Below are 11,902 nucleotides of genomic sequence, written 5' to 3'. Positions count from 1 at the left end.
CTTAATCCCATGCATTGTAATAGATGTGCACACCTCCTCCCCAACTCCACACTATTCAACAATTATTCCGCTCCTAATACTCGACATGCAACAACAAGCGTTCCTAACATGTAGGCTATATGATGACACAGACTTGACAGTATTAGGAAAGAGCAATTTTATGTGATGAAATTTCAAGGGCAATAAGCAGGCAAAATAACTTTTTGGCTATTTGAAGAAGTCTAGTTTCTCTCTGAAGGGTAAAAATCAGGTAGGAGAAGAAAGATACGACTGCAGTCTAGTGGCATTTTGCAAGCTCTCTCTGTCTGCAGTGACACAAGGGGCCCAGCAGGCCCTCTTCTGTTCAATTGAACTGGGCAAGTTGGCTTGTTGGGTACAGCGTACAAAGCCTCTCTCAGAGGGGCTGGAACTGCCTCTGTGGTGCCTGGATCAGTTACAGTTTTACTTTTCACTTCAGCTACAGAATGAAACATTCTGGAAAAAAAAAAAAAAAAAAAAAAAAAAAAAGCAAAGCTCTGACACATAATTATTTTGTAGAGTCAGGGTGAGGAATGAGAGGCTGAGAAAAAGAATACTTTTCTAGGATACCTCTCCCATTTTTCTCCCTCTTTTCATCTTTCTTTCCCTTCTATTCTTCTGAGGCTTAGTATGGAAAACAAGGAAGCTAAGCAGAAAAAATAAAATGAATTTATTTGAAAAATACTACACTCTTCATGTCTACAGGATGCTTTCTAGAACTGATGAGCACTTCAAATGCATTTCCAAACTTACTGCATAAGATAATGGTAATTCCTATATCCTGGAGGCCAAGCTGAATGTTGACTCAACACAGTTTTAAGTATAACAGAGCCATGTCATGCTCATTTTTCCAACCCCCTTAGAAAGAAATACACATTTCCCTTTTATTTGCATTATAACACTAGGTCTCTTAAAAATACTACCACTGACCCCTATATATATTATTTTCCTCTTTGTTTACATGTCAGTAGCACCATTCTATTAATCCTGAATAGCTTTCTATTGCCTTTTTTTTATCATCTTCAAATATCAAGAGAAAAAAATCCTAGCATGCTGTTCAGTCCATCCCTACTAAGATTTATATTTATTTCATGAATATACATACACTACTTATATGCAATGTAATGCTTGCATAGTATATTTTCTTCAAGAAATAAAACTCCATTTTGATAAAGAAGTAATCTTGCAGGAATCTTAGTTTTCCAATAGATTTTTGGGGGGGGGGGGGGGTAACAAAAGATTTTCTCTAATAAGTCTATTTTTTTCCCATGCTGTTCACATTTCCAGCAATTTTTCCCACTTTACAGGCAAAATCCCTTTTCTGTATGTAAATTCTTCTTTGTGGAGCTATGGTTTTATTCCTATATCTTGTAAAGACCAAAATTGCTAACTTAATTTGGTTCTTCACAGGAATAGCAATCTTAATTGACCTGCAGGACAAAACGTGTCTGAAACGCTTGCAGAAGTTACTGGCAGGTTAGCATTAGACCCACTGAGATGTTATTGCTTGCCATTGACAGGACATGGGGAGCTGATCCTGTTTCGGACTTATTTATAGGAAGGAAACTTGTGCAAATAATCTGATGCAGCTGCATTAGAAAAGCCACCCAAAGCAGATACACTGCATCAGCTCATTTAGTACAACTTACAGAACAAAACTTCAATCATGTTAATCCTGTCCTGCACTACTGTGTCTCCCAGCTCAAAAAAGTGAATGTTGCAGGGCCAAATGCCAACCAGCATGCTTGCACTAGTGTGGCCAGATGGCTCCAGTTATGTCAGTGCATGTTCCCATTAGCTATAAGAACATCGTCATCTAAACCCTTATTTTAAGTATGTATTTTATGGAAGAGCAGACAATTTTGCAAACTGTCACTTACCCAGTCTACCTACTCCAGGGACTCTCCGTGAAATTCCAGATCATTTCAAGCTCCCAGATGGCTACATGTTATGTTCTAAATCAATTGGAAATGGGACACCCAAGACAGGGGAAAAACAAAACAAAATGAAATGAAACAAAATCTTTACTGGAGGAAGATCTAACCTTTCTCTGATCATGGGCAGCCTATGAAACATATCAGAGATTCCATGAAAAGAGTGCACAAAGATGGTATTTCAGTTTGAGAGGATAGTCAAAAACATTGGATAAACATGTTATAGGTTTACAGTGAAAGCTATCCTGTTAATGTCACACATTTTTGTAGGAAATAAATGACAATGACTGTGATTTTGGAAGAAAACACTAAACAAACTAAACTAAACACTAAACTAACTAAACTAAACTCTGTTTGCAAAAATGCTGAAAACAAAACACTCCACTACATACCAGAGAGTTTTTTTCATCTTCTTTTAATTAAGCAGTAACAATGTCTACAACACATTGACTCACAAGTTAAGTGAAGGTATGAAATCACATTCTTCATACTGAGATGGGAGATTCTAGAGTTTTACTTTTTAAATATCCTTGTGAGGGAGAATAAGTTTTGAATGTCCAATGAATGTCTTTTGTAACAGTCAGTGGTGGGAATTTCAATTTTAATCATGATTGTATTTAGTGAGCCTTGTCCATAGAGATCAAAATACTTTGCGAAAGAGTGCAAAGCCCAGAACCTCACTGTACAGGTAAAAGAGAAGTGAAACTGAGGCACAGTGCTGTGCAGTGACTCGCCAGGAACAGGCAGGCAGTAGAGATCTGGACACAAATCTCAGGTCCCTGACTCTCAGCCGGTTCCTGACTTGCTGGGCCACAGTCTCCCAGTAAGTGTACGTGGTTATCTACTGTCCAGCAGTTCTTGTGTTATACAGGCAGATTTTCTTTCACCTCTCCTGCTGTCCCATTGGCTCCATTCATTCCTGCAGGCTCCCTGTCTTCTTCCTCTTCCTCTTCTTCCCCTCTTGCTGTCTCTGCTTCTCTGCCCCCGCTCAGGAGGGTGGCACTGGAGAGGTGGCTGAGGAGCTGGCCTTCCCGGCGAGACTCAGCCAGCTCTTTGGCACAGCACACAGGAGTGTTGGTCTCGTAAGTGCTATGGAAGCTGTTGTAGTCAACTTCATAAAAATCCTTCTCCAGGGTGAGGACAGGAGTGAAGCGATGTCCCCACAGCACCTCAGTGTCCATGTAGGAGCTGCGAGCCTGGCAAGTCATCCCTGGATGGAAAGAGAGGGATGTTAAATGCAAAGCTTCCTTACATGCTCACCCAACCACTTCGTTCATTTAAAAGCACTTTCATGTTATCTCCATACCGGATTGATCTGGGACGTAGAAAAAACCTTTGCTTATTAAGTCTCACAGAAGGCTCTATCATGAAAAAGAGCCCTCAGAGGAAAAAGGGGTGGATTTGTCACCACATCTTCAGATTGTATCCTAAACCCTGCACTGAAGGGTTTGAAGTCTGGTATCTCTAAGCAGCTTCTCTCTGTCCTCACATTGCTCTGCTGAGATGCTGCTTGCTTGTGCGGCTGCTACTAGCAGCACTTCTGGTGAACCATGTGCTAAAATGACATTCGACCCTGCCAATGCACCTCAAATCCTAACTCACACAGTAGAGTGAAGCACTGCCCTGCCAAAACACCTAGCTGCCTGCACTCCTGCTGGGTCTGACGCTGTCCCACTTGAGCTACAGCCCTACCAACTATTCCCCTATTCCCTTCTGCACTCAGGTTAAGGCAAGTGATATAGCCTGAAAGGTGGAGAAGGCCCCAGCTCCTAGTGATTTATATGGCACGCTGGCTTATAAATACCTTTGGAGGATTCCATCCAACTGTATCCAACAGTTTTGCTGACCCAAAACCCACATTACACAGTCAAGCTCATGAGCATATTGAAATCAAAATATTCATGGATTTGATACTGAATGAACCGTGGGCAATATGAAACCAATTTTGTCCAGCTTCTTCTCACAAGGATCAGGTTTTTTTATGTACTTTGATAAATTTTGAAGAGAAGCTTTGCAGAGCAGGTGTAAGCATTTGGCTTTGGCAAAATTGCAAATAACAACTTCCTTTGGAGTCACCTGCTGATTGACAAGTCAAGGTTGACTTCTCTTCCAAATATTTGTCTTCTGCTTGTCCTAAATATGTTAGATTTATGGACTTAATTTTGGTGAAATGTAGAAAACCTGACTTCACAAAATTATCCCACTGCTCTCTTTTGGAGGGTGATAGATAGGCCTGCTTGGAATACATTCAAAATATGCACTTAATCCAGTTCCCAATCAACACTTCCAAATCCACCTCCCATAGCCCGAAGTACACAAATAAAAATCTAAAACAATGCACAGGGGAAAAATATCAGCATCAGGTGCTTCAGGAAAGATCATATGTATTGTCACCATGTGAGCTTAACTAAGTGTCTGAAAACTCAGAATAATCGGAAAACTTTTCCTTCGAAAAAGGGCACCCTTGAAAAGTTTTTTTTTTTTTTTTTTTTTTTTTCCCTGTCATAATTGCTATAGTTCATTAAAAGACACCCACACAAGCAAGTTACCCTGATGATTTTACCTGTCTTTTATTGCTTTCCTTAGCTTAAAACTACCAGGATGGGAACATATAGCTCCTTTTGGTTCTTGAAAGGGGAAAAGAGGGACAATGACACACAGAATCACAGAATCACAGAATCACAGAATTTCTAGGTTGGAAGAGACCTCAAGATCATGGAGTCCAACCTCTGACCACACCTGACACTTAGCAAAACAGAACTGGAAATTTCTCAGACAGAAAAGCCAATTTTTTTCCCCAAAGAGAGCTGCAGGAGTACTTGCTTCTGGGCAGGAACAACAAGTACAGAGTTAGTCATAGTGTTGTAGCGTGTCTGCTTCCTGGACCAGCAGGAACCAGGAAATGCAGAGGCTGCATGAAAAATACAATAATGGAAGAGGAAAATTACCCAAAGTGTTTTTACCTTAAGCAGAAACTCAACTTTTCAGAATCTTTTCAGAAAACTCAGACTTTGCTTTATTAGTAAAAATCTGTGTGGCGATCACTCCTGACTATATGCTTCAGGTCATGCTACTACATGCAGCATCGCCTGCCCTGGGTTCCTCAGTCCTTGAGGTGAAGACATTTTAATCTTCACTCCTTTCTATCAGCTTGTAAAGAGCAGCTCAACATGCAGGCAGCTTGTGGAGTCCTGTCAACTTTATGTTTTTTCTCCGACCCGTGTCACTGATGTTTATCATACCATTCATCCCCAAGTGCAAAAGCTTTTGTCACAGACTGTTTAAAGGGTCAATAATGCAGGGTTGCAGGGCTAATCTCATGCTGGATAACCAGTAACATGTGCACGTATGTGAGGGAGACAGTTAAAATAAACTACCCCTTTTTTCCTTTAGAACAGCTGGTTTTGTACCAAAATTCACAAAGGCCTTCAGGTGTTTCCTCCATGCTCTGAGCAATTTCAAAGCCCAGAGATGAGAGTAGGAGAGGAGGCTGCTCATACTCATGGCATTAGGTCCTGTAAACAAACAGGTTGATTCGTACCGTGGCTTTCCAGGTGCTGCCTGAAGGTGTTGTGCTGTGGACCCCAGGGCTGAGATGGGGTGTCCCTGCTAAATGTAGGGGCCTGAGGCACTCAAGGGGAACTCCTGCCTTGTTATGAGGGCCTGAAATAGCTCCTTCGCTGGGGGCAGTACCTGACAGTGAACCTGAACTCCAGAGACACAATCGCAGTTATCTCCTGCTGTAAGTATTCAATTAAGGAAGGAACAATAGAAAGCTTTCATCAACCAAATACTGCACACTGCCAGCTTCCTGCAGGAGCTGCTTTCTGTAACCCCAGGGGTACACAGAGCCAGCACAATAAGACAACTTGTAATTGCTTCATAATCCCATTCAAATATTCCTTTTTAGCACATGTGCAGTGGTATTTTAATTGCGTGGGGACATACTGCTTGGCAACTCCTACATTACCCAGTAAACAACAGCATTGTCTCTGCTTCAAATTCCATTAAGTGCCTGCTTTGCAGGCTGCCCTGTGCTCTCCAGCCTGGTTAATTAATGCATCTGTAATGTCCCTGGCTAATTATTGCCTCTATAACTGCAAAAAGATGACAGAGGAGGTGTGGAAACAATAAACCTTACTTTTATTAACAGCACATGGATGCAGCCACTTTCAATTTGCATACAACGTGCGCTGAACATCAAAGTTTCGGCTTGCACTGAGGCTGAGTAATTCACCAAACTCTCATCTTTCAGACATTGCTCTGGGGTCTCCGCACAAATAAGTGGTTTCATTTCACAAGCCTTGCCTATCCAAGTCCAGGGGACATCTTAGTTGTAGTGAATTGTCATGTCGTATGCTGACATCCATCAAGAACCACACCAACCTTGCCACTGCTGTTCTGCAGCGCAGGAGCACTGTCCTGCCCAGCCCTGCCCCAAGCACTGACATCTCAGAGTGCATGTGCAAGAAGCTGGGGGAGATTTCAAGCTCCTCAGATTTCTTGCAAAAATAATAGTAACTTTTTTGCTCTTGACAAATATTGCAAATCCTTTCTTAAAATAGATATAACTACATATTTGGGGTTTAAGCAGTGTGGTTATTTGGTATAGTTACAGAAAAGGAAGTAAGTGGCATTTGGTGACTTGGGCTTTTCATTTAAATATGCTTCACACCAAAAGAATATCCTTATTTCCCCTTTGTCAGTACAAGCAGATGTGTTTCAAACCTTATTTCCAAATAAAAGTCACCAAGATTTTTATTTGTCGAGCATATTGATTTTTCCAGACAGTGGGACCATTAAAAGTTTAATTTTCTCCTTAACGATCTGGTTTAAAAATGAAAAAGTATTCTTAATATAAATTTGTACAAATTGTCAATTGTATAACATGTAATATATGTAAAATCATCAACTTTCAAGTTTTAGCTACAGCTTTTTCATCTCATAAATTCATAGCTTTGCTTTCAGTTGAAAAAAAAAATCAATTTTAATTGAAACCAGAAAAAAAAAAAAGTTATAAGCAGATGCACCAAGTTTTCAATAAAGCTAGAACCAGTTCCAAGCTTTTTAGAAAGCTGGAGACTGTCCCCTGGTTTCAGGTTCTGCAATAAACAATTCATAGAGTTTTAATGATAATTTCATTATAGCAGAACCCTAAGAAGCGGATTTTTGGTCTGTTGGCTGGAGTCACTACATCACAGACTCAATAACAGAGCTTGTGCATGTTCCTGTTTAAGGCAGCTGTAGATGCCTTCTTAAACTGCTTGTTTCGGGTTTCCAGAAGATGAAAAGATGCAAAATATATTGCTATGTGTATTAAATCAGGTGTTTCATTACATTCAAGAACAGAGAGAGTCAGTGAGGAAAGATTAGTGGGTAAAATAGGTGTCAGGGAACTCTACCAAAAGGCACTTTTCTGTCATCAAAATCAGTTGGGATCAAGCAGCTTACATTTTATCAAAGACAAAAGAATGTTAATACATGCTGATAAAAAGCAGTTATTTGATGGCTCACTCAGTAAGGAGCCTATTTTTTTCTGCAATGTACTCAATGGGAGTTGCAGATTTCAGAACGTTTCGCTGCTTGCAGTGCCACTGATTATGCAACTGGAGCAGACGCTTCTGGCCCTGCCACGCTGCTAAGAAAAGGGGAAATTCTGCAGGAGATTGCTCCCGATTTCCAGGCCTTGTGTACCCTTAGGTTACCCGTTAAATCAAACTTCATCATCGTAGGCCAGATCTAACTGCATCTTGCAGCTGCTTGGTTATCTGTAGAGGAGCCAGCAGTCTCCCTCTGACTGTTGGAGGATGCACATTTTTTTAATGTACCAGCACAGCCAGTACCCTTCTTGGCAGTTTTACAGGAGGGGGCAAGGGCAAGAGGGCCACAAAGCATGACCAAGACTCAAGAAATTGCCACAGGCTTCAATCTGATCACATCAGCAGCATAGCTGAATCTTTCAGTACTGTTACAGCCTGGACTTTCTCAGTGGGTAGAGATATCCCAACCCCTGGGGCTGTCAAGACAACATTTTTCATCAGCCTAAAATTAACTCTCCTCATTTAAATGCCACAGAGCTCAGTGATTATCTGCTGGCAGCACGTCATGTGGATGCTGACTGTATGTTTGCCATATTTGCTGGGCTCTCCCTGCAGTTTAGACATAGATATTGCTGGAAGTGATTTCACTTCTGTGTCCTTGTTTTTATACGCTCTTGTATGCAGGGTGACGTTTTCCTCTGTACCAGGTACACTAAAGCTGCATAAAATATACTCTGCTTCTTGAGCTGAGCTCCACCTACACTGCAAAAGTACAGAGGAAGAGCTGATGGACTCAGAGGTATAGTAACAGACTGATGGCAAGCAGTAGTTATAAAAAATTTAATTCTATCACTCTAATTAAGCAATACATGCCTTTAGATTAGCACCAGCGTTTGGATAGTCATAAAATTTATTAGTCCCTTTGCATTAATCAGACAAAAGAACACTGTAACCTCCAAAAAGTCAAAATTCCTCCAACTTCAAAAGGAATTTTAGAAGGTAGGAGCATGGTCCTCCAATTATTTATGCTTGTCTCTTTTACAAGAAGCGTCTGCCCTTGATTCACTTTTATTTTTATGCCAGAGGAGAGTAATAGGATTTTAACTTTTCTAAATGCTCTCCAGGAATGTAAAAGCTTCCAGTCACTGAAAAAAAAAAAAAAAAGTAAGGACCTTAAGATTTAAAAATCTTGGGTTCAATTCCCCTGTCTCTACCAGGCAGAACCTGAGGCCCACACTGTATAAGTTTAGGCCCCTCACAAAGGTATTTATAGGGACTGCAGAGGCACCTAAGATGACTAGCCTGCTACTATCCACCTCTGGAAGACAACTCAGTTAGTGAAAAGAATGACTGGAGGTGTCTAGCTCTTCCCTTTAATTATATAGGCAGTTTCTGTGACAGTTCTGCAAGGTCCTTCGTGCAGAAAAGAAAACTTATTTATATGCAAAATGCAAAGCAAAACAAGACAACCCAAACCAGATGATGAATGCATGAAAAATCCACTCATTAATTAACTTCCTTTGTTCTCCCAAGAAAATCATGACTAATTTCAGGATTTCTTATGTTGTGACTATGACTTTTTTTTTTTTTTTTTCAGCCACAAAATTTTACTGTATCTTCTGTAAAGATGGATAATTTGAGGTGCAAAAAGGTTACATTCTCTTAGGGACAGGATGAGGAATGGAGATGCGGGATCCTGAATCTGAGTAAACTGCTTGCAATCATGAAACCATGGTAAGCCAGAAGTGTATATACCTATCCTTTCTTAAGAGTTTATTAAAACTTTGTTTAGCCATGGGACTAATCAGGCCTTTGGACTGTCTCCTATGGGTTATTTAATATAGGTTGGAAAAAGAGGCAGAGAAAGCCAGTGAGGACCAAGGATGAAGTAAAAAGCACCAGTATCTCTGCCCAGACAATTGCAACACTGGACAGTGTAGATTCAGAATGAGGATAGCAGGACAGCTACTGATAGATTAGGTTTTGGTTAATTGTCAGTAAATAGCAGCAAAAGGGGAAAGTTGGAAGGGAAGAGAGTGTCTTCAAATTATTTTCCAGAAAGTCTATGTAGACTGCTTCATCACATGGAATGACAGTGAGGAAAAAAAAAAAAAAAGGAGTCTCTAATGTTCTTTAATTGAGTCAGCCATTTCTTCACCACATAACCCAGTTCACTCTGCAAGCACATGGAGGAGGTGTGCAAATCTCCACTGCTGTTCTGCATTCTGGCTGCCTTGCTTGATATAGTAAGTTGAATTACGCATCAGGAGGATAAAGGCAAGAGGCTTGGCCCAACAACAGCCTAGCCCTGCTCCGTCGACAGGTTAGCTCTGATTTTTGTTTTCACTGCATTTCTGCTTTTTCACAGTGGCAAGAAAAAATGTATTCACTTAGCAAACAGATTTTTCACCTTCAGTTTCTTTCCTTTTATTGTAGATCAAATTTGGGCCAGATGATCTCGACAAGTGTCCCTTCAAGATATGGCACAGGAGAATTAATTCCCTAAACTAATCTCTGTGACCAATTCATTAAGTAAGCACTGTGAGTGATGCTGGTGCTTTCAAGATGCCCACAAAGCAGCACTGGAAGTCAGAACACTTGTCATCTATATTGATTTTGCCTTTACAGTGGTTATTTCACTCAGCAATGATCACCACGGATCTGTTCAGAAACCCAGTCTCCCTTTGGTGTTTTTAACCTGTTGTCAAGTCACAGTGCCACAACTGTACTAAAATATTGATTGGAAACACCCCTGCCAGTGGGCATTCTGCTGCAGCTGGCTTCATGGGTTAGGAAGTAAAATAGTTGTGGGTCCCTGGGGAGCTCTCACTTGACTAATAAAATGTTTATTTTCTTCTTCAGGAAAATAGAAACACTGCATTTTAGGCTGGTTGATGTGTTTCTTGTGTGTTGGTGTTCTTCAGTTTGTTGTTATTTACCCTTTTAAAAAATTCAAATCTGCTGAAAAACAAAAATATTGTCTTAAACCACAATGTTTGTCTTTGTTAAAACAAACAAACAACTTGAAGCATTTTAGAAATTCGAGTCATCTTGAAACAAAAAGATTGTTTTAAATAACGTTTCATTTTGTAAAAAAAAGAAACAGCAACAAACCAACAACAACACAAAAACAAAACACAAAAAAAAAACAACACAGTGACTCACAGTGTTTCAACTCATTAGAATTTCTTCTACACTTCTCATTTGAAGCTATTTACTATCTTTGCCTTCCATTGGATAGGAATTAAACTTAAATATCAGTGAGAAGAATTACTTGTTTGAGAGGAGGACAATGCATTTCATTTGTAATGTATGTGGTTGGTTAGAACTACTGGAAATGGTTATAAAATTGCTGTCCCAAATGTTTCAGTGAATAGTATTCACACTTCTACTCAGAAATTATGCTTAAAATTTCTTCAGTTATTTATATGTTGACAATTACCAAAGCGTAGTCAGGTCTGACCTGCTTTCCAAAAACCTTATGAAAAATATAGCTATTTTCCCCACCAGTGCAGGATCTATTCAGGGTATGATTTGTTGCTGTCTGCAAAGACTGGGTAACTTTCCATTAATTTTTCCTCCTGCCAACTACAGAGCTGAGCTGCCTCTGGGAGAGCACATGGGACTTGCTTCCCTTGTGTGTGCCACGAGCAGTGCTATATATGCTGACTGCATATACATCCAGTTATACCCCTGCATGCTGCGACTACGGCTGCTGATTTTTTCATAGGAGTTTCTAAGGGAACAAATGGCCTGTTGTATTTTCATACTGTCCTGAACCTGACCAGGTTGTCACAGCATCATGATTTAATAGAAGTCACACTGCAAGTAAATTATACCATTCCTGAAAGCAGATAAGGCTTGAACAGTGTGATAGGGAGGAAAGAACCAAGAGAATTTGCTGGGAGCAAAGGTTAAAGTATGGAGGTACGGATTAAAGACCCACGAATGGGCTTATCAATATTATGAAGTGCAAGGACAAAGCAGGAAAGCAGAAAGTGCTGCAAGCCACTTTTGTTGTGGCAAAATATCACTCGCCTGGCTACCATGTGTCATTCAGAAAATCATCTCAGCCTCTGAGTCTGATAACAGCAGCATCTGAGGTCCACTGTGCTCTAAGTTCAATGCAAACTGGCTCTTCTAGCTCCGTTTTTGAAGTTTCACAGCCTGCCTTCTGAGACCAGAACAAATCATTTCCACAGATGTATGCTCCTTAATATCATTACACACTGGCCTGTACAATCCGTCTGGGAGAGGAGCCCATTTGTAAAGCAATATTATTCCTATGCCATGCTTTTAATTTTGAGGTTGTTATTGATAATGACTTCCTCTCACACATATCTAGCAGGGGCTGAGCTTTCATAGGAGGATGGCAGTGCAGTAGCTGTTCAAACAGAATTTGATAGTGTC

At 40.4% G+C, this 11,902-nt stretch overlaps 1 protein-coding gene across 2 annotated transcripts in view; it reads right to left on the bottom strand.

Annotated features, from left to right (window-relative positions):
* Positions 1 to 2,350: 2,350 nt before the first annotated feature.
* Positions 2,351 to 11,902, bottom strand: part of KCNJ5 (potassium inwardly rectifying channel subfamily J member 5) — a 33,897-nt gene continuing 24,345 nt past the window's right edge. For both annotated transcript variants that reach the window (XM_072027708.1, XM_013099629.5), the window contains exon 4: positions 2,351 to 3,162. In XM_072027708.1, the coding sequence (XP_071883809.1) occupies positions 2,816 to 3,162 (347 nt within the window). In that variant the 3' untranslated portion in view covers positions 2,351 to 2,815. The remainder of the gene's footprint in view (positions 3,163 to 11,902) is intronic.

Source organism: Anas platyrhynchos, chromosome 25 (genome assembly GCF_047663525.1).
Source record: "Anas platyrhynchos isolate ZD024472 breed Pekin duck chromosome 25, IASCAAS_PekinDuck_T2T, whole genome shotgun sequence".
NCBI classification, from domain to species: domain Eukaryota; kingdom Metazoa; phylum Chordata; class Aves; order Anseriformes; family Anatidae; genus Anas; species Anas platyrhynchos.
The sequence above is the reverse complement of the archived record's forward strand: the minus strand, read 5'-3'. Positions and strand labels throughout refer to the sequence as shown.